At 43.0% G+C, this 26,489-nt stretch overlaps 1 protein-coding gene across 12 annotated transcripts in view; it reads right to left on the reverse strand.

Annotated features, from left to right (window-relative positions):
* FBRSL1 (fibrosin like 1) overlaps positions 1-26,489 on the reverse strand; it is a 1,065,261-nt gene that overhangs the window by 396,406 nt on the left and 642,366 nt on the right. The window contains exon 1 of one of the 12 annotated variants that reach the window (XM_075898376.1): positions 17,495-17,560. The exons of the other annotated variants lie outside the window; for them this stretch is intronic. Within the exon in view, the coding sequence (XP_075754491.1) occupies positions 17,495-17,497 (3 nt within the window). The 5' untranslated portion in view covers positions 17,498-17,560. Of the gene's footprint in view, positions 1-17,494; positions 17,561-26,489 lie in introns of those variants that run through there. 12 annotated transcript variants of the gene reach the window in all.

The following is a 26,489-nucleotide window of genomic DNA, read 5'->3' on the forward strand; positions in this document are numbered from 1 at the left end:
GCAAACATTTTCAATAAGGAAATCCATTTTAATTTTAAGCTGCCAAAGGGTCTTCTAAATACCAGTGAGAGAAACAATTACAGAAGTAGAATTTTAGGGAAGGTGTCTTTTTATTCTGATGTGGGCTCCTAAGCAAAAGCATAATATTAGGTTAGATCAGATGAACACAATGTTGGACAGAAAATGGAATAGCCTCTTTATGGAAAAGACCTATATATAACCAACATAGCTCTACAGAACTTGAATAGTTCTCAAAAAGTACAAACACTGAAAAATAAACCTCCTGATATCTCAACCCTGATATTAGGCCCTTTGCAGCATGTGACATACTATAACTTCATAGCCTATCCATCATTAATGACTTGTTTATAACGTTTAACTATCTTTCCTCTTCTCAGCCCTGTGCAATCATCCATCCCTAGAAATGGCTGAGAAATAGATAACTTCCATAGCATGTCTAAAACAATTCAGACTCTGGAGAACAAATGATGGAAATCAGTTTCAGATCCAAGAACCCTTCTGTGATGGGGTATGTCAACCTTGCACTGAAGAGCAGGGTGTGAGCTGGGACCAGTTGGCTGAAAGATCCTCTCCCCCACAGCCCTGCTGGGCATGCTCCCAGTGGAACCAGACTATGAAAGGTCCTGGGGCAGCTTAGTCAGGACTGACTGCTGAAGGGGAAGGAGACGCTGGGGCAGTCCCAGAGAGAAAGAGTGACCAGACCTTCCAGTGGCAGCCAGGCCAGCAGGTGCTACCTGCAGGGGCATTGGATTGTGGGGAGACGACAAGGAAGGCATCCACCAGATCCCCATAGAAAGAAGCCCAGGCTGGGGAGTTTGCCCGGAGCACTCAGTGTGTTGTGGCAGGATTCCCCGCTGAGGGAGGCAGCCACTGCCAGCCACTGCCTACAGGGCCCTGGGCTGGGACACGCTGGAGTGGGAGGACCCAGGTCTCCCTACCCCTCTGTAACTGGCTTGAGGGAGCAAACGGTGCCTATAAGCCTGTGAACTAGACCTCAAGGCCATACTAACCCTGCTATAAGGGCATATGTATGGACTTTGGCCTCTGGGTTGTAGTACCCCTAATGAGAGGGGACTGAGGAATGGACTCTCATTGTAAGGCCATATTAACCCTGCTATAAGGGCCTGTGTGTGAACTTTGGCCTCTGGGTCGTATTAACCTAGTGAGAGAGGACTGAAGAATGGACTCTCACCACCAGGCCGTATTAACCCTGCTATAAGGGCCCATGTATAGACTTTGTCTGCGGGGCCATATTACACCCCTAAGGGGGTACGTATGTAGAGATCCTGGTGGGTAGGCTGCAATGGGGATTAAGCTGAAGGGGTGTCGCAAAGTAGGTCACCCCTGACACCTTCACTTAAAGAATCATCCTACCAGCACCCTCCCATTAATACTTGCTTGTGGACCACAGAAGACAACAATTGCCATGCTATATTTCCCCCTTATGCAACTGAGGTCCATGTTCATTCCAAGAGCAGCTGATACTCAATGAACAAAATGTTGAAGTTATAGCCTCATTTCTGGTTAACAGTCCAAGTTATTTCAAACTTTACAGCATTTTTCAATGAATGGGTTAGGGTCCATCTGATGTTGCCAAATGTTCCACTCTAGTGCTGTCTATCTAGTTTCTTATTGGTCCAAGAGCTAATGAGACGGAGCTAACTGACCGAGGTAAGCCAACATGCTACCCGTTCCACATTTATCTTTCAGCTTTTGCTTTCTGTTTTCTTCCTGGATTATGTGTAACTTGCACTGTCGTCCATGAACACCTCTTGCTTTGGCTGCCTAGACTCTTTCTAGTATGCACATGGACCTAAGGGAGTGTAGTGAAGCCTGGCTACGTCATGTTTTCCCTTTAATGAGCATTAAAAATATAGCATAATCTATGTCATTTTGATGTTTCTATTAATACAGAGCACAAGAAATTTCAGGTTCTAATCACAAAGATGGTAGAAAACAAAGTAAATTCTAATATATATTCAAACACACACACACAAATATATATATATATATATATATATATATATATATATATATATATATATATATATATGGTTATTTTCACCCATTGACCTATAGCAATGCATCATACCCTGCCAACAGCGGATATAGGGCAGGGCGAGTGGGGCAGCTGCCCTGGGCCTCACGCTGCAATAGGCCCCATGCCGAGCTGCCGCACAGGGCCCAAACGGCCATTTGAGCCGCTTGCTTCCACGTGCCATCCTAGCTCAGTGGCACAGAACTCAGCCGAGCACAAGGGCAGGAGGCAAACGGGGGCGGGGCGGTGATGTACACAGCCAGGGGGCGGGAGGTGAAGGGCATGACAGAGGCTCCAGGCAGGGGCGGATGAGAGTGCCGCGGGACCCAGAGCAGTGCTGCGGGGCCCTGGGCAGCGAAATTTTGCGGGGCCCTCCTTTGATACGGCACATGCATGGGGCCTTGGGAAGCGCGGAGCCCGGGACAGCCACCCCGCTTGCCCTGCCCTAAATCCGCCGCTAGCTCCAGGTCCTGCCCCCTGGCTGTATACATCACCACCCCGCCTTCCCTTTGCTTCCTGCCGTGGCACTCAGCTGAATTCTGCACCGCTCAGCCGGGACTCCACGTGGGGCCCAAACAGTCATTTGGGCTCCGTGAGTGAGAGGCAGGAGGGGGAGGACTAAGGAGAAGAGAAAGAGACAGTGAGGCAGGAGAAGAAGAAAGAGAGAGTGAGGCAGGAGGAGGAGGAGGAGAGAGAGAGAGAGAGTGAGGCAGGAGGGGGAGGAGAAAAAGAGAGAGTGAGGGATGAGGAAAAGAGAAAGAGGGAGTGAGGCAGGAAAAGGAGGAGACTTAAATACAAATGAAAATTTTTAATTATTAATGCAGAATTTTGTTTAAGAATGACTTACAATATAATTAAAATAAAAATTATCCAACTAAATTAAGTTTCTATCAAATTTACCCAATTCACATTTAATATGAAAACAGCCTTCAATTTGCACATTTAATGCCTTTTTTCTATTTTTTCTCCGAAGGGGGGCCCCGCGAAATTGTGCTGCCCTGGGCCCCACAAAACTCTCATCTGCCCCAGTACACTGCAAATATACACCTTTGGAGAGTCATTCCTGCTAAGTGATACATCAGATGGGACAGGGGCCTAGAGTGATGGTCTTCTTTACATCCCTTCAGTGCATCCAGCAATGGCAGAAAGCATTTGGTGAATTAAAATCTTGCTTCCTATGTCCTGTCACGTGCAATATGACATGAGGAAGAAGAAGGGGAACAGCATCAATGTTACCGTGAATCTTAACATTTTCTTTTGATTAGTTTCATTTCCGGAATGTCTGCTAACAGAAACTAAGGCCCTTGAACAACTGTTCACCATTTTAAAAATTCTGTTCTGCCAGAGTGACCTTTGCAAGAAATCTAGAGAAAAAGAAAAAAGCAGCTTATTCCCTTCGTATGGAGGATTGTGAATTCCCTCCCAATTGCACTCCTAAGTGTGAATCAATTTTCTTTCAGTCGATAACTAGTGCAAAGGTTCTAACCTTCATTTGTGCTCCAAATACTCAATCGGGGATGTAGAACACATACCAATTAAGCAATTCAGCTAAAATAAGAAGGCCATGAACCAACATCGTTGCTGCTGCTGCCCCTGAGGGATCGAGGGTTATCAGCTTGGGGAAAAGGTAATTTATTGAGCTTAATACTCTGCGAAATGTGCTCATGATAATAAGATTGTAAGATCGTTTTAATATCTGAAGTCATGTTGAAAAGGTCATTTCTCATCTTTTATGCCTACCCAAGACATGTAAATTAGAGCTACTCAAACAGAGTTGAGGATTTTTGCCAATTCGGTTTTTGTATCATTTCCTCTGCAGTATTGGAAGAGGCTACAGGTGAGGATAGTTTGGGCACAACCAACCAAATCCTCATCTGGTGCAAAATATTCTGACTCCACAAACTTGAGTACAGCAATAGTGACGTATACCACTGGGAGATCTAGAGTGAAATCATGATCCTACTGCAATCGATGAAAACTTTGCCATTTTCATCCCTATTCCTATAGATTTTTTTTAAATGTTATGTTGTTATTAGAAGATTTACTCAGCATTGCAGGGGGTTGGGAATCAGGGGGCCTCAAGAGTCAGAGCTGGGGAGTGAGGTAGGGCTCAGGATGGAGGGTGTTGGGGGGCTCAGGAGTCAGGGAAGGGGAATGGGAAGTGTGTGCAGGCTCGGGGAGACTCAGAGGAGGTGGTGGGTGGGACGGCTGGCCACATGACCCAGGGCAGTGGCTGCTCCCTAGGCATGGCAGTGGAAGCCATGTGGCCTGGAGGCAGTGGCTGCCCCTTAGGGATGGTGGGAGTGTGCTTGCTTGCTGCCCCCTGTTGTCATTATGGAGTAGAAATCCACCATGATCATTCTGCAGTATAACTGTCCCTGCTCCCACAGCCCTCCATTTCTATTTGATGAGAAATGATCCCATTCCATGCACATTCCATTGACGTGGCACAACCAAACCCTGACCTTGCTTTCAGTTGTAAGAGGAAGAATGGGCATTTAGTAGCCTATGCGGAAGAAGGCTCTGCCTTCCCAAACCGCCAGGCATGGCCCTGCCCACATTCTGCCCTCAGAACACCTACTGCAGGCATTGTGGGTGCGGAGTGTTGCTGCCCCCACATCTGCCCTCCCCGTGCTGCAGGGCTGGAGAGGCTTGGCTGCCTGGTGTACTTTTCTCTCTTCCCCCAGTGCTGGGCCGCACAGTATGCCCTCCTCTCTTCCCTGTTGCTCTGGGGCTGGAGAGGCTGGGGCTGCATGGTGCACACTCCTCCCTCCCCCAGTGCTCCGGGACAGGGGAGGCTAGGGCCATGCCATGTGCCTTCCTCCCTCCCCAGTGCTCCAGGTCTGGGAGGGCTGGGATAAGTGTGTGCCCCCCCCCCCCACTCTCTTCCCCTGCCCATGGTTAGGGGGTTGCATCCCCCAGCTCTACCTTCACCAACCACCCATATAAGAGGAAGCTAAATACCAAATTCTTGAATAAACAGACTCACAGATGGAGGAACGGACAGATAGATGAACAAACTCTCTCAGACATATAGTAAATGGTTAGAATTTTGTAACTGTTCTAATTTGGACACTATATTCCTTATTAAAATAATTTAAAAAGCTGTGCATATGCTGGAGGAAAGGGGAGCCTAGTTAAAGTTACCCAAATCTACCAAAAGTTGTATTACTAGGAAAATGGGGAATTGGCAGTTTCACAAGCAAACCATTCCTTTTTTTCCTGCTATTTTCCAAGGGAAACAATTATTTTGGTGGGTTTTTTTAAAGTGCCTTTTAGGCCAAAACTTTGTAAGCGTCACTCTCCACAAAGTGCTGTCAACATTCCTACAGCACACCTTGTCACAATTGCCCCTGGTATTCCAACACTGAGCCTCCGTTGGCAGAGAATCAGAGTCATGCAAAGATGTAATGTTTCTGTGATCCATACAACTATCTATCTGATGGGGACAGAACTGAGATCACCAAACTCATCTCAGGCACATTATCACATTGAGTTAAATCTGGTTTTAATCAGCGTAGAATGTCAAACACTGCATTAGCTCTCATGGCATTTTAAAAGAAGATTGCCCTTCCTTTTCATTCTCTCATTACTGGCTTCCTCATCTTCTTCCCTTCTGTGCTCTGCTATTTCTTTCATACCATCTCTCTCAATTGTAGTCTAAATCCTCGTCTAGCTCTTCTCTCCTTCAACCTCTTCTTAATCTATTTCCTCAAAAATTCTTTTTATCTATTTCTGCAAGTCAATTATCTATCTATTCCTTTCTTTGCTTGAACTGTTGTTCCATGCCTTCATTGGTCTAATATCTTGGGCTGTAATTTTTTGCGGGCAAATGAAGTCTCTCTTTCTTTTGGCAAAGTGCAGCAAAGGTACTACATATATGATTAATTATAACAGATAATAATTGGAGTAACTGAATATATTGTACAGTGAAGACACGGGACAATTGGTCACCAAAAGTGTTTGCCAAGGTAATGTTTTTAAAATGCACATCCAACTTTATCCAAAAAGTTTTCTGCTGCAACGATGGTGAATTTTCAGATTTACCGATCTGCATGTATGGGAATTCATCAGCCTGAACTTCTCCCATGCTCTTTATCATGCACTAGTCCCTCTGAAAAACTCTTCTAAAGAGACAGACAGAAACAGCTGCCAATTGGCTGCTTAGTCCTTGGATCTCAGTATTTGGACTCTCTGAAGAGGGCTGCAATGAAAACATGCCAAGACCATTTATCCTTATTATTATACAAGAAATGATGACTATGATAACTGATAACACAATATTAGATTGTTCTCTCCTGCAGGAAAAACTGTGCATAGTTGTCCTTCCAGTTTTTCCTAAATTGGTCGCCTGAGTGGTATGTGGTTAGAAATGTGTGTGGGTGTTTGACAAAAAAAAAAAAAAAAAAAAAAAAACAAAGTTCTGTGCCATAACTTCATGGACTTTAGGTGATTTAGTGGAGGTAAAATGTTCTAGAAGGTAATTTGACAGTCTAACTATTGGAATTATATTGCCAGGGACTCTTGTGCTGCAATTACCTCCCACTTAGGAGATGCCAAACAAAAGTAATTGCAGCCTCTCAGGGACATGGTCTCATCATAACTCACGTTCTCCTTTATGACCAGTTTTACTAATAAAAATCTAAAGGCACGTCCGTCAATGAAAGTTGCATTGCTCCTAGCTGAGAGCAGGAATTGGCCCATGTTGTGTGAACAGTAATGTCTAGATGCAAGCAGGATCTGAATCAATGCTTCCATTACAGCCAGCTGGAATGAAAAGGCAATCTTGGGTATGATTATGTAAATACAGTTCACTAAGTTTGGTCAGACCTGATAGATATTCAACTGTTAGAAGGTGTTTGTCCATTATAACCACTTTGGCTGTTGTGAGGTCACAAATTGTGTTAACACTAAATTCAGAACATGTAAGATATGACCACCAATGCTTGCAGTTATTGTGGGAATGCAGAAAAGTCAGAATGTGTTTAACTCAGTTAAAAGGACAGACCCTGACAGTATAAATACACTTGGATGGACAGAGGCTCCTCTTTCAGAGCCCTATAGATTAAGCAAGCTGGGGAGGGAGGTGAGTCAGCAGGCTGCATGCTCAGGAATGAGCTGTAAGATTAGCTCAACCTGTTTCTCTCTACTGTTTCAATGATAGTTACAGAGAGGCTCCATAAGGGATCTCTTTTGTAGGTAAATTTGCTCCAGTGGATACTGGAATCTCTTATGGCTGGACTGTGCTTTGGACCAAGAGTTGAAATCACTGAGAGCTGAAATCAGTAGGTTTGGCCCAGAGCCAAATACACCACAAGCCAGCAGAAGATGTAATGAGCAGGGTGGCAAGAGAGAGGTGTGAGGAGTAACTAGCAAAGCAGCAGCAGCGAGGAGTGATGAATGGCCAGAGGAGCGGCGCCAGAGAGCAGCGAACAGGCAGATGGTGAGTGACCAGCTGAGTGGGTGAGATGCCTCCTACCACTCCCCGCTCAGAATGAGAGGTGAACTCTGCAGATCACCTCTGAATGCTGGGTCTGCCCTGACCAAGGGCAGTGACTGTGAGTGGGGTGCAGAGTAAGGATGTTAAGTGTTGTGTAATTGACTAATTGAATAGTCAATGCATTTTGCATCAACTATTTGATTCGTTTGATAGGGCAGCACTTCCCCATTGAAACGCTGCTGCCGCATTTCAAAGGGGGCAGCATTAGAGTTGCCAGGTGTCCGGTTTTCTACCGGACAGTGCGGTATTTGCGCCCTCTGTCTGGTAGAAAAATTCAAAAAATATCGGACATGTGCCATGTCCGGTATTTTCTGAATTTCCGACTGGGCACCGGACGGAAGCCTGGTGGGGGTGGGGAAGTGACTGGGAGGCGGGTCACGATTGGTGCTGGGAGCCCTGTGGTCACATGCAAAAGCAGGGTGGGGCGGGGAGGGGGCAGTGGCTGTGATTCCCAGCCACTCCCCCCGCCTGCTTCTGCACACAACCAGAGGCTCCCAGCACCAATCGCAGCCCCGCCTCCCAGCTCGGAGCCTCTAGTTGCATGCAGAAGCTGGGCAGGGGGAGGGGCTCCCAGCTACTCCCTCCACCCCCACCCGGATTCTACTAGCAACTAGAGGGAGTGCTTGCTGGGGATGCAGTCTGTTGGACTCAGGCTGCGGCCAGTGACTGCACCCCCCCTTCCTTCTGGCCAGCCCTGCTTCCAGCCCTCCTTCCTTCCGGCCAGCTCCATCCCCTTCCTAGCTGGTCCCTCCCCTCCATCCATGATCAAGTGTGCCCAGTTTTGGGGGGGGGGGTCCTACCTGGTAACCTTAGACAGCATTGCACAAATCCCGGGGTCAGCTGGGGAGTCCCCAGCTGACCCTGGGCTCCAAGCAGCGCTGCCCCTATGAAATGCCACCCTCTCCTGCCCCCCCACTTGTTGCCTCTATCTGATAGGAAAAGGACACTGCCCAACCTGCTTGAGCTGGGACGTTTATTTGTAGTTTTGGTTATGAACTCTCTGGTGTTTTCCCAAATTAATGCCACGTTACTTCTCTCCCCTTTTATTAAAAGTTTCTTACACACTCAGAGTTTGTGCTTGTGCATGGGGAAGCACTGCCTCTCAAGGGGATTTTGTAAATTTCTGAGGTTACTGGATGGGGCCAGTTCTGTTATGGATGATAGAGATATTGAACCTGCCCTGGCTGCTGCTGGTGCTACCTGGCAGAAGGGTTACATAATAATAGTATCTACAATACAATTAGAGAAGGAGTTTGAGTCTGTTCTGATAGCATGCTTTCAAGTTCCAAGTGAAGCATTTCACTCTTTGAAGCCACACAACCTTTCCCCCCCACCCCTTGCAAAAAACAACAACAAAAAACAAAAACCTCAAACCAGAAAACAAGAGGCACAGAGAAAAGCAAGGGCATAAAGGCATCCCAAGCAATCATGGGAAAATGTTTCATTTATGACTGGTCACTGCACTGCCTTTCAGTTTGTGAGTGTGTGGCTGGCTTTATCAAAGGCAACCCTTTCTTTCCTTCCCCCAAACCCCACAAGTCTTAACTACAAGATAACCTTCATTACATTGTCTTTGAGTATGGATGTTGCCTGTCACTAACAGACTACAAACACTCAGAATAAAAAGGGGTAGAAAGTGTCCAACTTGTTAAAACATCTATTGTTTACAAAGTCCATATTTTTCTTTCTCTTTCCAGTAACCACGCAACCTCCATCATAATCACCCAGGAACCCACCCCTGCAATCTGCCCCGGGGGTGCCAACTCTGTCCACATATCTTCAGAAGTGATTTGTTCACTGGATTCAGCTACTTCAGGGCCTCTTTTAACTGCACATTCACTAATGTGATCTATGCCATCAAATGCCAGTAATGCCCCACTGCCATCTATACTGGCCAAACTAGAAAAATGAATGGACACAAATCAGATATCCAAAAAGGCAATACACAGAAACCTGTTGGAGAACACTTTAACCTGCCCGGGCACTCATTAATGGATCTCCAAGTTACCCTATTGTTTCAGGCCAATTCCACAAGCCAAATACACAGGGAAGCATTGGAACTTAACTTCATTTACAAGTTTGATTTCTATGACAGAGGATGAATAAAGACATTCGCTGGCTAACACACTGCCTTCCACATCCTAATGACTCAACCAACTAAACAACAGGTACTTACAGAAGGTACAAATTGTTCTTATCAGCTTCTTGTAACTTGAACACTCTAATTCACTATTTCCCTCCGCCTCCCTCCCCGCCCCCCCCCCCCCCCCCCAGCGCCTTCTTCCCCTATTAATTCTTAGATCTGGACTTTTAATACTCCATTCATCTGAAGAAGTGGGTTGTGTCCACGAAAGCTTATGATACTATCTATATGTTTTGTTAGTCTTTAAGGTGCTACTAGACTATTTGTTGTTTAAATTTTATATTTTTCCTCTTTCTTCTCCTTCTCCTACAGTCAAATTTTCAAAAAATGAGTGGAACTGATGTGGCTGTGAAATAATAAATCAAGTTTACTTCACTTCTGCAGTAGTCTGCTTCAAAAATTTACACCACACTCTGGATAAGTGTGCATGTATGTTTTTCACTCATTATGCAGGCGAGACACAGCGGCAAGCTGTGGTTACCTTAACAGGAAACCTGCCATCTATTTTCTGTAGCATGTGCCAAATAATGCAGCCTGTGTGTTAATGGATGATAAATCATCATTTGATAGAAAGATATATTTCTCACACAGCTTAAAAATATGTTCATAAAAAAGCTGAAACGTGTTTAATCCAAGGCATTTAAATCTTCAGCCAATTTTAAAAATCCAGTCAATTTTTGAGAAGCCAATATTTCAATACTGACTAGAAAAAGCCTGAAAGGGAGAAAAGGCCTGAAAGAATGTGAATAGTAAGAATTTCACAGTACTTTTCCTCACTTGTCCAAAATTAATATGAAATGCTGTTCAACAAGGGTTAATAATACGAGATTATTAATAAAACAAGAAAGGAATAGGAACTGTGACTGAGGTGTACAAAGACAGCACACCTATGATACTTTTGCAGAGTATGTAACAAAAATTGGTAGTATTGAAACCAATCACTTTATTTATCTTCTTTAAGGAGCTATATACATATTTTCCCCAAAATTCATTTAATTTCATTTCCTCATGTTCTCTTCCTCTCTCTATCTCTCTGCAGTGTTTTTTTTTAAAGTATCTCTGTCTGACATTTTATAGTTGAAACTTAAAAAACAACAAATAGTCTGGTAGCACTTTATAGACTAACAAAATATGTAGATGGTATCATGAGCTTTTGTGGGCACAGCCCACTTCTTCAGATGACCGGAGTTTATCCTGTACAGACTAACTCTGCTACCCCCTGGAGCTTCTGATTTTATAGTATCAGACCAACTTTCATATTAAATCAATAGCAATAGTTAACTTTTAGGAATCTCTGGTGCATCACTCTTTTGGGGTGAAACTAGCTCTGCTTGGGGTTTGTTTTTGTTTTCATGGAGTGTCTTGATTTGGAGAAACCCACAATTAGTAAAATGTATGGCCACTCAAGATTTTTAGCAACAATCAGTCCTGTGGCACAAATGTATTAGGTCATGAGCATTAATGGGTAAAATCCACAAGGTTTTCCAGTGTCAATTCATCAGATCAGTCTTCTTAGCCTTCCCTTTTGCTTCAACCACAAGGATGTATGTTGTTCTATATCTGACCAATATTTTAAAATCTAGAAATATGCTGCTGCTCCAATTCTATTTCCCAGCCTAACCACTAGTTCCAGGTAGCAAAGAGCAGCAGACTCTGTTTGGTCTGCTGCATTTTAAATACCAATACATATACAGAAGAATGTTTATATGAAACCCAACCATTGAATGGCTTGCTTACTGCCAGACCATTGATTTTCTGATGATGTTAAAGACACAGAGCAACCAAGAAATGGCTCTATAAAGAAGTAATAGAAACATATAGGGTAGAGTCTGAAGGATGTGAATGTACAGGGATAACATGAAAAAAGGTAGTTTAACTTCATGTATCTCAAATAGGTCAAATATTTATAATTCAAAGATCTCGTACATGTAAAACTTTACAGATGTTTCCTTTTCAGCTTGCTAATAAAATGTCTTTGTGGTTCAGTACCATTTTTTGTAAAAAACTCAGCTGCATTGCAGTGAAAGTTGTCTAATTTTATGGTAATTGTATTTACATTTAATATTGACATCTGACCACAAATGCCAAATAAAAAAATTACTTTCACCATGTCGTGTTTTGTACTTTATCATAAGCCAAATGCTAAAGTCCTTACTCAAACCTTCCTCAGGCTGTTAAATAGTCTATTACTGATTTCTGCTTGGGACAACATTGACTTTGGAATAAATTCTCACTTTAATAGTATAAATCCAGATTTAATTCCACTGACTTGACCAGTGAAAGCAAGAGCGGGATGTTACCCTTTACATAAAGTACATGAGCAATCTTCCACAGATCACCATGCAAGTTCCTTTCTAAATCCAACCCTTTAAACAACAGTAATAATAAAAATAAATTAATACTTCTCCCTCCTCTACTGTTCAGAAGGTCTCAGATCCAATTAAATCACAATTAAACAAAGTCCAGCACCACAAGAAAAGCACAGTGGAGCATTTACAGAATTTTACCACAAGTGCTCTTCAGAAAAAAGGCCACAATGCCTGATTAAGGATGCTGATTTTTTGAGTATTGGAGGAAATGGCAGTCTTTGCGACACTCAAATAACACAAACAACACTTTCAGGGGTTAAGAGACTGTGTGTGCGTGGTGGGGGGGGGTGGTGCATGTATTTGTGTCTGGGCGTGTGTGTAAGAAGCCATTAACTATTGGATACAGGCAGGTTTTAAATCTCATTTTTAATATTATTGCTCTTTAAAAAAAAAAAAGGAAATTAGGACACATTTTATCTGCTTAGAACTGTGGTTTGTGGTTCTCAACTGGTGGTCCATGGACTACTGGTGGTCCATGGTGACTTTTTTGGTGGTCCACAGGAACTTTGTCCAAAGTCACACGGCGTGAGCAGGCGCCGCCGTTAGGCTATTTTACGCCATGTTCACAAGCACACGGCACGTCATCCATAGCGTCACCTAGGACGCAACCGTGTTGTGTTGCCAGTAACTTCTGTCTGAGGCTCTGAGTGTCAGTGTAGCTGCCACCGTCGTGCTGAGCAGTTGCTGTGTCATTTGTCCTGTGCTACATGTGCTGGAGGTGGTCCATGAACATTTTTTGATTGGCCTAGTGGTCCGTGGACTGAAACAAGTTAAGAACCACTGGCTTAGCACATCCATCTGCAGGGCTGTCTCTTCTCCAAAGATCACAGAAGTATTGTGCTTCCATGTTAACACAGACCCTGGTAAAAAAAATCTTGTTTTTACAGCATATGGTAATTCTGGTAGATTGCTCTATGCTATGGAATTAAAATTAATACTTGGGGAGATGGAAAAGGGGAGAAGGCATAAAAAGAATTCCTTGCCCATGGGCATATCCTGCCTAACAGTAACTCAACCTTAAGACCCAATCATGTAAGTCATTCATGCATTTGGACTTCTATTCTTTTTAGGAACCTCATGGAAAACAATAGGGTTTAAGTGAGGGTTATGGGATTTGTCAATATGGAATTAGGCTCTTAGGGTACATCTACACTGCGGACCTATTTTGGGATACCAGAAGTATCCTGAAATAATTATTCCATGTTTATTGAAGCAGCCCATTATTTCAAAATAGATTTTGAAGGAACAGAAAGCTTATTCTGACGTCCCAGTAAAAGGAGCATTTTGGAATAGCAAGTTATTTTGAAATTTGGCACTGTGTAGACAGCGTAAATTGCAAAATAAGCTATTTCAAAATATACATGAAATAAGCGACACAGTTTTCATAGCACAAATTGGACAGCTTATTTTGAGCTAACGGTGCAGTGTAGACACACTTTAGAGAAGTCATAAGATTAATGAAGTAAATTCTGGGTGCATTTTGAATGTGTGTTGGGATTCATAGTCATCCCCACCCTACCAACCTAATGCAGTCACCAGAAAAAAGAATTATAATAAAAGGTTGATTAATTATGTGCAATAACTGGGACAGCATATCATGAAAATTCCATTCTTGTTTACTCAGCTAATTCACTTTTTATGAGTGTTTAGGCTTTAAAGCAAAACAAAGCACTAATTACCCAATTAACGAGCAATTAAGTTACTGCAGCCTAATAGCCTGTACAGTGGCTGCCTTTATGAGTCTGATGGTGAGTTAGAGACCCATTAAACAAATTTATACACAGCTGTAGCAAAAACTACATTTCCAGAGATGTTATATTACATGCTAATATTTTCACAGACCTGAATCATCATTTGCTTGTTTAAGAAATGGAGACTTAGTTAGCAGTTCTAGTAAAAGCATAGATTATTTTATATTATAGCAATTCCCATGAGAAGGGAAAAAGGGGTACTATATTTGATGGTATGTCAGTGCAGCTGGTAGTTAATAATTCAACTATACAATATTTACTCCAGCTTGAAAATTTTCCCATTGTACCTCAACTGTGTAGAGGTCTTCAAAGAGTGGGTCATTTTAGCTCTGACAAAAGTAGTACCAAGACATCACAGGATGAGAGTTAAAAGCAGAACTTGAAATCAAGCAAATAATATTTCTGTAATATATTTTAGCAGTTTTTATGTTAACGAGGGAAATTTCTGAGTCTATATCTTTAATTCCACAAAGTAATTTTAATCTCAGTTGCAGAAAATTTACTAAATGTATGTATTTGTCTAAGCAAGATTTAATGAAACACAAAATAATCCGATTTTTTTGGTACCCTGGTACAACCAGGCTTCCATTTACCTCAATGTACCAGTAAAACCTAAGGTCAGCTTCCAACAGACATGAATATATGCACTTAAAATGGGTAGCTTTCATTAGGATAAAGAATACAAAAACATAATTGCATGTACATGTTTATATGAATCCAGTCTTGCAAACATATGACAGAGCATGGTGAATATTCCAGTGACGTCTGGAATAGGGATGTTAGGGTACACCTATACTTATGAGAAGATGGATACTTTGGAGTATAGACCCATAAATCGAATGCTGAGGGCAGCCCCCAACTGGTGTCCAGCACTACTCCTTCCGCGAGGAGTAAGGAAAATCAACGGGAGAACCACGGCTTGGCTTAAAGTAAGGTTACCCCAGCTATGCATTTTGCACAGCTGGAGTTGTGTATCTTAAGCTGACCTCCCTGGTCTAGTATAGACCAGGCCTTAGAGTTTAAACAATAAGCTTATCAGTTAATGTTATTGGTTAAATTCTTCCCCACTCACAGCCCTGCTCCAGGGGAATCTTCACTGCAGGCTTATTTTAGCTTTATACTGCAGGGCCTATAGTGCCTATAACCTAGCGATAAGAGAGTAGTTGATTAGTTGACTACTTGCATTTTCCATCTTTCTGCCTCTCGCTGCGGCTCTGCAATTTAAAAGGCAGTAGGAGTGGGAGGGGGGAGGCTGTCTGGCTCCTACTGCCTTTTAAATTGCAGATCCGCAGAAGGGTGTGGTCCTGGTGCGAGCTGGGACTGAGCAGGGCTGCCTTCCCTTATCACATAATCAAGTAGTTGATTAAAAAATCTACTCGATTACTAAGATAACCTACATTTAACATCCCTCATGTAGGCATGTAACTGCTGAGTTACCATTTTAACCAACATGGTTACCATTTTAACTGATTGTTAACATTCCTAATCTGGAGTAGGCAAGACATATTGTAATATATATTTGTAGCTTAAAGACCAACTGGCTTGATATTTAGAAGTTTTAAGAATCCCCTGATGTGGTGGCTGCTGAGAGTTTCTGAAAATCTGGACCTAAATGGTATACAGGCAGTCCCCGGGTTACATGGATCTGACTTACATCAGATCCCTACTTACAAACGGGGTGAGGCAACCCTGCACTAGTTGCTTCCCCCCAGCAGACCAGGGAGACGCGAAGCTAGCGCCCCTCCCCCCAGCAGACCAGGGAGACAAGGAGCGGCTTTTCTCAACAGACACCTCAGCTTGAGAATAAAGGACTGAGGGAAGTGAGGTGTGGGAGAATAAAACTTAGCTCTGGAGAAATGTTTGGCTAGAGTTTCCCCTATAATATGTACCAGTTCCGACTTACATATAAATTCAACGTAAGAACAAACCTACAGTCCCTATCTTGTACGTAACCCGGGGACTGCCTGTATGCATATGTTTTGGATCAGACACCCCATTGGTGTAAATTGCCACAGCTCTACTTATTTTCATGGAAGTCCATACTTTAATTTATGGATGAAGAATTGGTCTGCTATATATTTGCACATTTATTAATAAACTAAAAGCAGTAGGGATGTTTCATTTACATAGTGAATAAACCAAGTTTTCTTCTCACCCTTCAGTGGAAATATAAGCAAGTAGTAAACTTTGCTTCCAGGATAGATGGCCTTATAGACAAGTGGATGAAGGTGGTTTTCACAAGGAATTTAATCTGTTTGAAAAAGCAGCAGATGACAGTGACACAAAATCACTCCTGTCCCATTTACAACCTGTTTAACCTATACTCTAAGCATGCAAAAGTAAGTGGCCTGCAAGATGAAAAATGACGAAGACAAACTCAAAGTGAACATAAACAAGATGCAAAGGGGCTGTGGTCTTATTCAAAAGAGTTGCATTAAAAAAATGCATACACTGCAGTGGAAAACACTTTTCCAGAATCATCCTCCAGCTTCATCATCTACGACTCACCCAAACAGTATCTGGTTCAGTTCAAGTGATTTCTCCCACTCCTCCCATGTCTTCCCTCCTCCCACAAACACACTTTTTTAAAAAAAGATCTTACTTGGCCTGTTATGTATTGTTCTGATTTTTTTCTAAAGTCATTTCAAAGAGTGAGTGTCAGATATCAAGCTCAATATCCTTTTTCTCATTAGCGTTCTTCCCGTGCAGACCTTCAAACGCGGTAATAATTAATGAGTCTGTGTCAGAAAATGAATAAAAGATGGCTCAGATGCTTCACTGTTCAGGGCTGACCTTTAGCTGAGTCTACTGTATTAATATATTCTTGTGTTGTCAGACTCAAAGAGCTAACTGCCTTATGAATTATTTATCAACACAAAAAGTCTTAACCAGAAACAGTGTTAACATTAATTTCTAACCCTCTGTGTCACAGCAAAGCCTGCCTGCACTGCATAATTGAATTTTAGTTTTAGACAAGCAATCAAAGCACAAGTCACTGTTGTTGTAAGTGTGGCTGCCTATGATAACAAGAGGAACGGATGCTCTTTCTGCACATCTGGTGCATTACTGGTGGCTCAGGTTTCTGCGAGCATGAAGCCAGACTGGAGACAAATGTGGAATGCATTTGCAGCAGTTGAAAAGGCTTCTTTCTTTCTTTTCTGTGTCATTCTCTCACTGTGACAACACTAGATGCTGTAATAATTATACCGCTACTGATATTTCTAAAAGGATCTGGTATGGAAATTCAGGGTTGGCTTCTAAAGCTTTTAAAGTTCTCTAGACATAGTTGACATAATACACCTTAATTGTGGGATGTTGGATTATGCAGATTGCCCCAAGGTTATGGCAGTTTTATCTATCCTTTTATCCCTCCATCTATGTGATGGGATTCAACCACAACATTTTCTCTCTTCTGGAACCTGGCTGTTCCCCATCTGGAAGACTTTACAGAGGCTATGTCTACACTGGGAAGGTTTGGCCACAAAAGTGCTGTCAATGTACAAAAGTCACCAAAAGTGAAAATTGGTCAAACCATTTTTTCTGACTCCCTTTATCAACATTTCTGTTAGACACAATAAATCAACCACCAAATGGTCTCCTATCAACTCCTGTACACCACCAAAATGAGAAGAATAACAGGAGTCAACGGGAGAGAATCAGCTGTCAACTTACCATGGGGTGAAAACAGCGCAGTAAGCAGACCTAAGTGCGTGAAGTTGTGTAACTTAGGTCAATGGCCTGTGGTATTATAGGCAAGGTGTCAGATAAGGTGGCTGGTTGAGAATCGGAGAGCTCAGCACAGGAGCAGGTTTCTGCTGGCAGAAACTCCAGCAACAGAATAGAAGTTTGAATAAAGCCTGTGGGGAAACAGCAAAACTGCAGTCAAGGAGTGGAACAGGCGAAAAAGGAAACCTACAGGTGAATCTGGGAGCAGCTCTTCCAGTTTCTCTAAAGGGCAGTAACATGAAATAGGCCATTGTTCAGCCAAGATGTCCCAGGCATGGGTCTTAAGCCTGGGGGATGGGTCAATCTGATATGACTGCAAGCTCAGACAAAGTGAAGGCAATGAACAGGTGGCTGAGCATAAAAGAGAAGGTGCAAAGGAAAGATAATAAGAGATGACAGCACGGGATTATGGCCTAATTGTCACCCACAAGGATTAGGGGACTTGGGGTAATAACTACATCTGGATGACAGGAGGACAGTATAAAAAGATCTCCAATGCAGTCATCGGTGAGGGGAGCCCAAGATAACTAGCCACTAGCTGCATCAGCTTGCAGCACTAGTCTGTGAAATTTGTGATACATCTGGTGCCCAGTACCTGAGAAAGTATGCTGTGTCTCAGCACTCCTATTACTACATTGTGTGGGGCCCAATTACACTGCAGCTTCAAGGAACAGGGATTGTAGGAATCAACCTTGGGAGCACAGCATAAAAGTCTGTAGAATTAAAACCACATCAGTGGAATTAGAATCAGACCCCATGCCTTCCTACTGAAGTACATGAATTGTGAATGATGAAGACTGAACTTTTGCAAACATGCCAAAATAATCTGTGTACACAGTTAAAATAAATGGAAATTGGGTGTCTAATTCCTACAGGCAACTTTGAAAAACTCAGTGTGTGAGAAGCACAAGAGCAGCAATTTGAATCAGTGACAGGTATATTAACCCTTCTGTGACTCACCCATGTCACATGACTGGGATTTGGTGATAAAATTCCTATTCTTACCCATTTTTTGCCAAACAGATACATTTCCTTGATAGCTATTTGTGTATTAAATCTAATGTTGTGTATCTTAATACAATGTAAAATAGTTTTGACAATCACCTCTCATCTTCCTTGTGATATGTTACTCATATGTCTCAATAACAAGTACAGCAACACCATGCCTCTTTTTCATGACCTGCTAACCTGGTACATTCAACTGTTCTCTAGAGACCTTTTATTAATGCACAAATGAAAGCCAATGTTTATAAAATCTACAAGGTTGAGACAAATAATTTTGCAATAAGATCTATATTTAGCTCACATCTGTCTTTATAGTTGGTATTTAGTAATTTTCTCCCCAAACACACAAGAAGTCAGTGACAATCAATTCCTACTTGCATTAGCCACTGAACTATGGAAAATGACTGCATGGACCAAGAGTTTATATATGAGCCAAAGAAATGAGGTTTAAGAATGACTGATAAGCTGAGAGAGACTTTTGCCATCATTGAAGTCTTGTGGAACATAACCTCTTCCCTTCACACACTGCAAAACTGGCCAATGTCTTATTGGTTTATAGATGTTTCAAAGATATAGTGAGCTGGTTTGTATCCCATTGTTTTTAATGTCCCAAATGCTCCCTGTCGGTTGTGTAAAATATGTTACAATTGGGGATTTTTTTTAGTCTCCTACTTCAATATACCAGACTAGGCTAGTAAAAAATGAGACGGTCACGCTCTTTTAAAATAACATAACACCCACCCTGGCAGTTATGACATAACCCGGCAGATTTTTCTTGTTACTTTGCTGTTTTAAGTGCCTCACTCAATGTGAATCCAATTACCAAGGCCTTTGTTTTCTCTAACAAAGGGACTGTGTTTCGGGGCTCTGTCTCATCTGGCTTTAATCATATCTCCAGAGGGAAGCTCAGTAATAAGCATCTTGGGATACCTTTTATGACAGCTTTAGGAACGCACATGGCAGGAAGAGGAGGTTTGAAAAAAGTACAGAAGACATAGACTCCCTCTCCCCGCTTTTTCTTTTGACAAGTGCATAAGCCTTCCACAGAGGGACAGTAAACCTGTAAATGACATGCCCTGGCAACTGATGGAAGCTATATTTTGGCTTGAGCCATAGTTTATTTTAAAAGTCCCCCAAGTCTTTGGAAAAAGCCACTCTAGATCTTCACTCACACATGTGTTTGAAAAGGACAAGTTTTATTGCTAGTAGCAATGGTGCCAAGTGGACAGCACATACAGTCATGTTTCCTTTTCCCTTTTAGGCATCGTCTATACCAGACTTTTCCCTATAGAACATCTGAGTAGTGCAGCTCACACATCAAATCTAAAGAACAAAATTTCTGCAATCAGTGGAAAACAATCAAACAGGAGTGGACACAACATCAGCGGAAGAGAATTCAGGTGCTGGAATAAAATTCAAATTCTCTTTCAAATCAGGGAATCTTGATTGCTTAATAGTGATAGAAATGTAGCCATGTTAGTCTGGGTAGCTGGAACAAAAAACAGTACTATGTAGCACCATCTTGTTAGTCTTTAAAGTGCTACATAGTCCTGTTGATTGCTTAAGTCATGCTTTAAATAAAAGTATTCATTTCAATGCCTGACTAATAACCAAGGCCAAGATCTCTCTCCCCTTTCACGCCCAAAAGTTATATTTAAAGAGAAAAGCTGACTGAATCTGAAAGCCTCCCCTAAACAACTCCTACCTACAGGTCAGTTAAAGAGAGTATTACACAGACTGGTGGAATAATTATCTAAATGCCACAACTAACTTATATAGGCAGGTCCTCGCTGATCCAGTACTCTCTATGTTGCTGGACCAGACAGCATTAGTGACTGGGAGGGGGAGCTGGCTAGGAATCCAGCAGCAGAGTGACCAGCAGCCAGAACCAGAGCCAGGCCTACAGTTGGGCCTGGCAGCCCAGGCCAGGGACCAGAGAATGGCCGGGCCAGGCCAGGAGTGTTGTCAGGGCCGGGGCCAGTGCCTGGTGACAGGAGCATTGCCGAGGCTGGGTGGACCTCTGGAAGAGCATGGAGTCTAGCAGGAGAGAGCCAGAATTAATGTCTGAGCACACTCTTTTATTTTGGACTGGTCAGGCCCTGAGATTGTCAGACCAGGGAGGTACAACCTGTATTTTGTAAAGTTTACAGGAAGTTTTGGTAATCTCCGCTATGCCCAAAGTAATATTCGCTAGCACTATTTATCTTTCTGGAATTGACTTGAATAGCTATCAATTGATAAACTGTTTTTCAGATTTGTTCTGTTTTTATCAGGTTTGCAACTCTTTAGCAACATTGTGAGCTGGTTTATGATGCTTCTGAGCTACTAGACAATGATGGGGTTTGGGGGTTTCCTTCCATGCCCCCCACCAGGCAAAGAAGCCTGCATATTATTAACCTCTCCCCCTTACCATTTTGGTAGCCAGCGAAAATCTGTTCATAACCACCATAGTCATGTAACAACATCTGATGACTGGTCACGTCTTGTCAGCGCAGTCAATATGTATAGCAGCTTCTCAAGGGCCCCCTCCTTTCCTCTAAAAAATCAGCTACCGTGTCAAAAGTATAATTTAGCATAATGCTGATGGTTGTTACTAGAGGTCATCTCTGGTGTTCCCTAAAACCACAGAAAATTAATGTAAATAAATAAATAAATTCCCAGTGAGAATTTTTCCTCTTCTTTCTTCAAATACTGTTCCTCCATTGACTGCCCAATCTCCACTGCATCTCCTACAGGTAAGTATTCGCTCAAAAGACCAAAATATTTCAGGATGAAAAAGGGAAGTTACCCACCTTCTGCAGTAATGATAGTTCTTTGAGATGTGTATCCCCTTGGGTGCTCTACTGTTGGTGTCAGGCTCATCCTCTCGCTGCAGATTGGAGATTTTTCAAGCAGTATCTGATCAGGTTGCACATGTGCGGCAGGGGTGTGTGTCGTTCATGCCTTTGGAGTTCACGCCCACAGCCAATTCCCCTTGGTTTCTTTGTGCAGAAGAAAGGGTGAGTTGTGGGGCATCCATTGGGATACACATCTCGAAGAACTGTTGTTACTACACAGAGTGAGTAACTTCCCTTGTTTCTTTGAGTGATGTCCCTGTGGGGGCTTCATTGATGGTGACATATAGCAGTACCCACAATATGGTAGGTGGGCTTCAGATTATGTGTTATGTGCAGCTGAAAAGATCGCCTGAGCTAGAGCTGAACTTGTCTCCATTTGTGAGTAAATTACATAATGTCTAATAAAAGTGTGGCTGGATGACCACGTAGCTGCAGAGCAGATGTCCTTGAGAGGATCCCCCTTCAGAAAGTATACTGGAGGTAGCTACAGCCCATGTGCAGTGCGCCCTGGGGTGCGTAGAAAGTGTTCTGCCTCAGAGTGAATGACATTGGACAACTCATGATGTTATTAATTTCGAAATAGACTCTGAAGATAATGGCGTTCCCCGAGAGCGTTCCACAAATGAGAGAAATAGTATCTGTGATTTGCAGAAAGGCCATATATGGTCGATATAGAACGAAAGCGCCCTCCAGACATCAGTGTTTCCTCACAAGACACATGAGGATTCAGGTAGAAGGTAGGTAGGACAAAGGGCTCAATAACATGGAATTCTGAGCAAACTTTAGGCAGAAAGGAAGGATGAGGTTGGAAGACCACTCAGTCCTTATGAAACACAGTTTAAAGTAGTGATGCTGTGAGAGCAGAAATCTCACTGACTCACCTTGCCACTGTGATTGCTATTAGAAATACCATCTTTGTTGTTAATAGGGAAAGCGAACATGTGGCCAAGTGCTCAAATGGTGGTTTAGTTAGTGTGTCGAACTCCAATTTCAGATCCCATTTGGGGGCTAAAGGTTTATGTGGAGAGTTAAGGTTATTCAGTCCACTCTTAGAAATAGGATGGGCAAATATTGAAAAACTATCAATCGGAGGGTAAAAAGCTGCCAGTGCAGCAAGATGACTGGGAGTCTCCTGGAGTCTCCTTTGTCTGAGGGAGAAAACTGATAGACCTTGTCCTTTCAGATGCAGGATGTAATCAAGGATCGTATGAACAGGGGTACTAACAGGTTGAGTGCTTATACTGATGCACCATGCTTCAAAACATTTCCATTCTAAAGGTAGGTATTGTGAGTAGTCTGTTGTCTACTCTGAAGCAAACATTTCTAACTTGTTATGAACCTCTCTTCTCCACCTCCGAGAACCAGAAAGAAATCATGCCATAAGGTATAGTATTTTAGGCTGGTCTCAAGAAAGGAGGTCTTGATGAATTGGGAGCAGGTAAGGAGGTCAACAAAACATCCAATAAAGACAGGGAAACCCTGTCTGGACCATGCTGGGGCTATGATGATGACTTGGGCATTGTCCAACTCATTCTTCCTAATGACCTTTGGTATTAAACGAATTGGAGGAAATGAGTAACAGATGCAAGCCTCCCAGGTGATAAAAAAAGAATCTCCCATTGAGCCCAGCCCTGTTCTAGTTCTGGAACAGTACTGGGGGCACTTGGTATTCTGGTATGTTGTGGAAAGATCTACCATTGGAAAATCCCCAGCATCAAAACAGGGCATGCAGGACATGTGTATGGTCTGTTGCGAAATGATGGCTAAGAGCATCCACAGTTGTACTGTTGATCCATAGCAGGTATGATGCAACGAGGCTGATTTTGTTGTGGATACAACAATTTCATAGATGTACAGTCTCTGCACAAAGGGATGGAGGGTGTGCGACTGATGTAAAACATTGTTGGTGAGAATGCACACCATAGAGCTGCGAATGTGCTGAATAAAATGTTTGTAAGCATTGCTCACCACACAGAGCTCCAGGAGGTTGATGTGCAACCAGGATTCATGAGCTGACAATCTGTCCTTGGCAAAAAGGTCTTGCATGCGTGTGCCCCACATGAGGAGGGAGGCATCTGTTGTAATTTGTATAGAAGGCTGTGTCTGGTGGATGGTCTGTCCACCAATACAAGGAAACAAGAACCTTCGGAGGAAATTGACCCCTGTCTGTGTACCTGGTGCTTGGACGGAGTGTAAACTGAGGACAGCCAGTGCTGGAGGCACTGAAAGTGCAGAGGTGCATAGCAGACAATGTATGTCATGTTCGACATATGGCCCATAAGCTAGAGGCAGGTTAGCACTGTCACAGTGGGGCTGGACATCATAATCAAAAAGAGGCTTTTTATGGCTTCAAAATGTTGGGTAGGGAGGTATGCTCATGCTGTGGTGGAATCTAATAGAGCTCTTATGACTTCTAGAGATTATGAGGGCATATGGTGGACTTTTGTTCGTTTATGATGAGGCCGAGTGATTCAAAAAGCCTCATGGTAAAAAGGAGTGTATCCAGTGCCGCTTGTTGACATGGACCTCATATGAGGCAGTTGTCTAGGTAGGAAAAAATCATAATGCCTTTGCAGTGTAGATGTGCCACCATGACAGCCAGAGTCTTCGAAAAGACTCCAGGGGCAGAAGAAAGTCCAAAGGCCAGGATTCAGTACTCAAAGTGTTCTGAAGCGATCATAAAATGGAAGAAGCACCTGTGCACGGGGTGTATGGTTACATGGAAGTAAGTATTTTGGAAGTCGAGGGCTACAAACCAGTCTCCTTTGTCTAGTGCCGGGATGATGGATGCGAGTGTGATCATTTTGAATTGCTGTTTGCAGAGGTACTTGTTTAAATGACGAAGATTGAGGATGTGTCTCTTTGTGAGAAAATAATCTGAGTAATCCCCCGTCCCAATATTGTTCAGGCACCCTCTCTCATGGCCCCTATGTGTAGGAGATGATCTGTCCCTCCTCTAAATCTTCTATAGGAGGAGGGGGACTATGAGGACTAGAGGCTGGCACTGATCTATGACCAGGTTTTGACGGTGCAGTCAAAGAGTGCCTCAATGGAGCCCAATGATGGCATGGAGACCACCGTGATGGATAATGAGGGTGATAGGACCAATCTGGATACCACAGAGGATGGAGAGACTATTATGGGCAGTGTCTATAATAGAGGGCGTTTGGTCTGACTGGGAATGAGTGCTGGGATGAGAACACACTCCTGTAATCGTCATCTTAGTCACTATAGAGAAAAAGACCAGTCAGCTTGGTGAACGCGAAGACCCCTGACCGGTGATGGAGACTGAGAAGATTTTCTGAGGGAGACTTTGTGTGGTGAGTGTGGTCTTCAAGTCAGCACTGGCGCATCATAACCGTGCTTGTGTTCTGAACGGTGATGAGTAGCAAAAGGCTCCTGGAGTACCGATGACTGAGGCGCCAATGAAGAAGGTATCGCGGTGCCAGTGGTGAGAATACTGGTTCTGGGCTCGGCAAGTGAAGCAGGGGACTGATTAATTTCACCCTCTCCTTTATTAGTGCCGAGGTCTTGCTTGGTACCGGGCTCCAGTCCAGTTCCCGGAGATCCACTGTCTTCAGTGCTGATGACATTGGTGCCGGGGGCTGTGAGGTTAATGGTATTATTTCCACAGCCTCTATGGGCACCCAGCTTATCTCCCATGCTTACTCTGGGAGGTAGAGAACGGGCTGGGGAGACCTTTTTTGCGGGTGGCATAGTTGAAGTGTAGCTTGCCCATTTCTTTAGCGTACTGTGAGTCTCCTGCTAAGTTCTCCCCTTCTTGGGTGTCTGAGGCTCAAGGACCTTTATCAAACAGTAACAGCCTCTGTCTGCGCTCCTGTTTTTTTGTACCCTGTCTGTAAGGCTACAACAATGCACACATTTTTGAGGAACATGCACCTCACCCAAGCACTGAATACAAGAGCCGTGGTCACCTGAGGTGGGCATCAGGTCATGACACTTGTCACATTTTTTGAACACAGACATTTTGTTCAATTTTTCCCTTTTTCTCCCTTATTTCCCCCTCTGCAATTCCATGAGTCTTTTCTTCTTCTTTTTTTTAATGGAGTCTGTCTCGGCATTGAATTATTGGTCTCGCTGCCGTGTGCTAGACTTTGGAAGAACCTGTGTTTATTTTATAGGTTTTCTCTATGTTCTTTTTTGGACGAAGGGGAGGGGCGCAGAGGGCCATAGTCTGGCCTGGTTTCACTACATTACCTTTCGGAGGCATTGAGCAACTAACTATTTACAGTAGGAAAAAGTCTCTTCTTTCTCCCTCTCATTTTTTTTTTACACTAACAACTAGGAGCAAAGAAATGAAAGAACAACAACTGAGAACTCTATTCTTATTTACAGGAATGCAAAGAGGGGAGGGATCAAGCTTCGTATGCAACTGAGGGCGGTATGAAGGATCTGAGGGGAGTTGGACCACTCATGCAAACTCCAAAGAGTGAACAGCAAGTGCCTCTGCCATGCATGCGGCCCGACCAGATACCTTGAAAAATCTCCAATCTGCAGCACTGGGATGAGCACAACCCCAAAAGTACAGAACTCACAGGAAAATCACTCAAAGAAGAACCCTTTGTAGTCAGCTTCCTGCTCATTTCAATTTTGCATTTGGGTTTGAATATTATCTCAGAATCAATATGAATATTCCCAAAACATAAGAGGAAGACTTTTGTAGCTTTGCTTCCTATTTTGCAGTGTATTTTCATTGGGCCTGATACAATGCACAGATTTACACTACATCCAACAGCACACTTGACAACTTCATACAAATCACCATAGTTAAGTAGTAGACCAATCTGGGCAATGACCCAGCCACTATGATTTACCATTACAGTAACTATCACACATTTCACATTGATTTACTAAGTCCTTATACAAGCCCAGAAACAATAATGTATACTGAGAGTCGCAGAAGAAAGCCAAGCCTAGTTAATTGTTTTGATCCACTAAGAACAACAACATGCCAGGTTAGAAAATTATGCAGGTTTTCAATGAGGTCAAGAACAATTCCGCTGTAAACCAATACACTGCAAATCTAATTTACAGTAGTCACTAAAAATTTCCACACAGCTCCATTATATTTTAGAAGA

This window comes from Pelodiscus sinensis, chromosome 15, assembly GCF_049634645.1.
Source record: "Pelodiscus sinensis isolate JC-2024 chromosome 15, ASM4963464v1, whole genome shotgun sequence".
NCBI classification, from domain to species: domain Eukaryota; kingdom Metazoa; phylum Chordata; order Testudines; family Trionychidae; genus Pelodiscus; species Pelodiscus sinensis.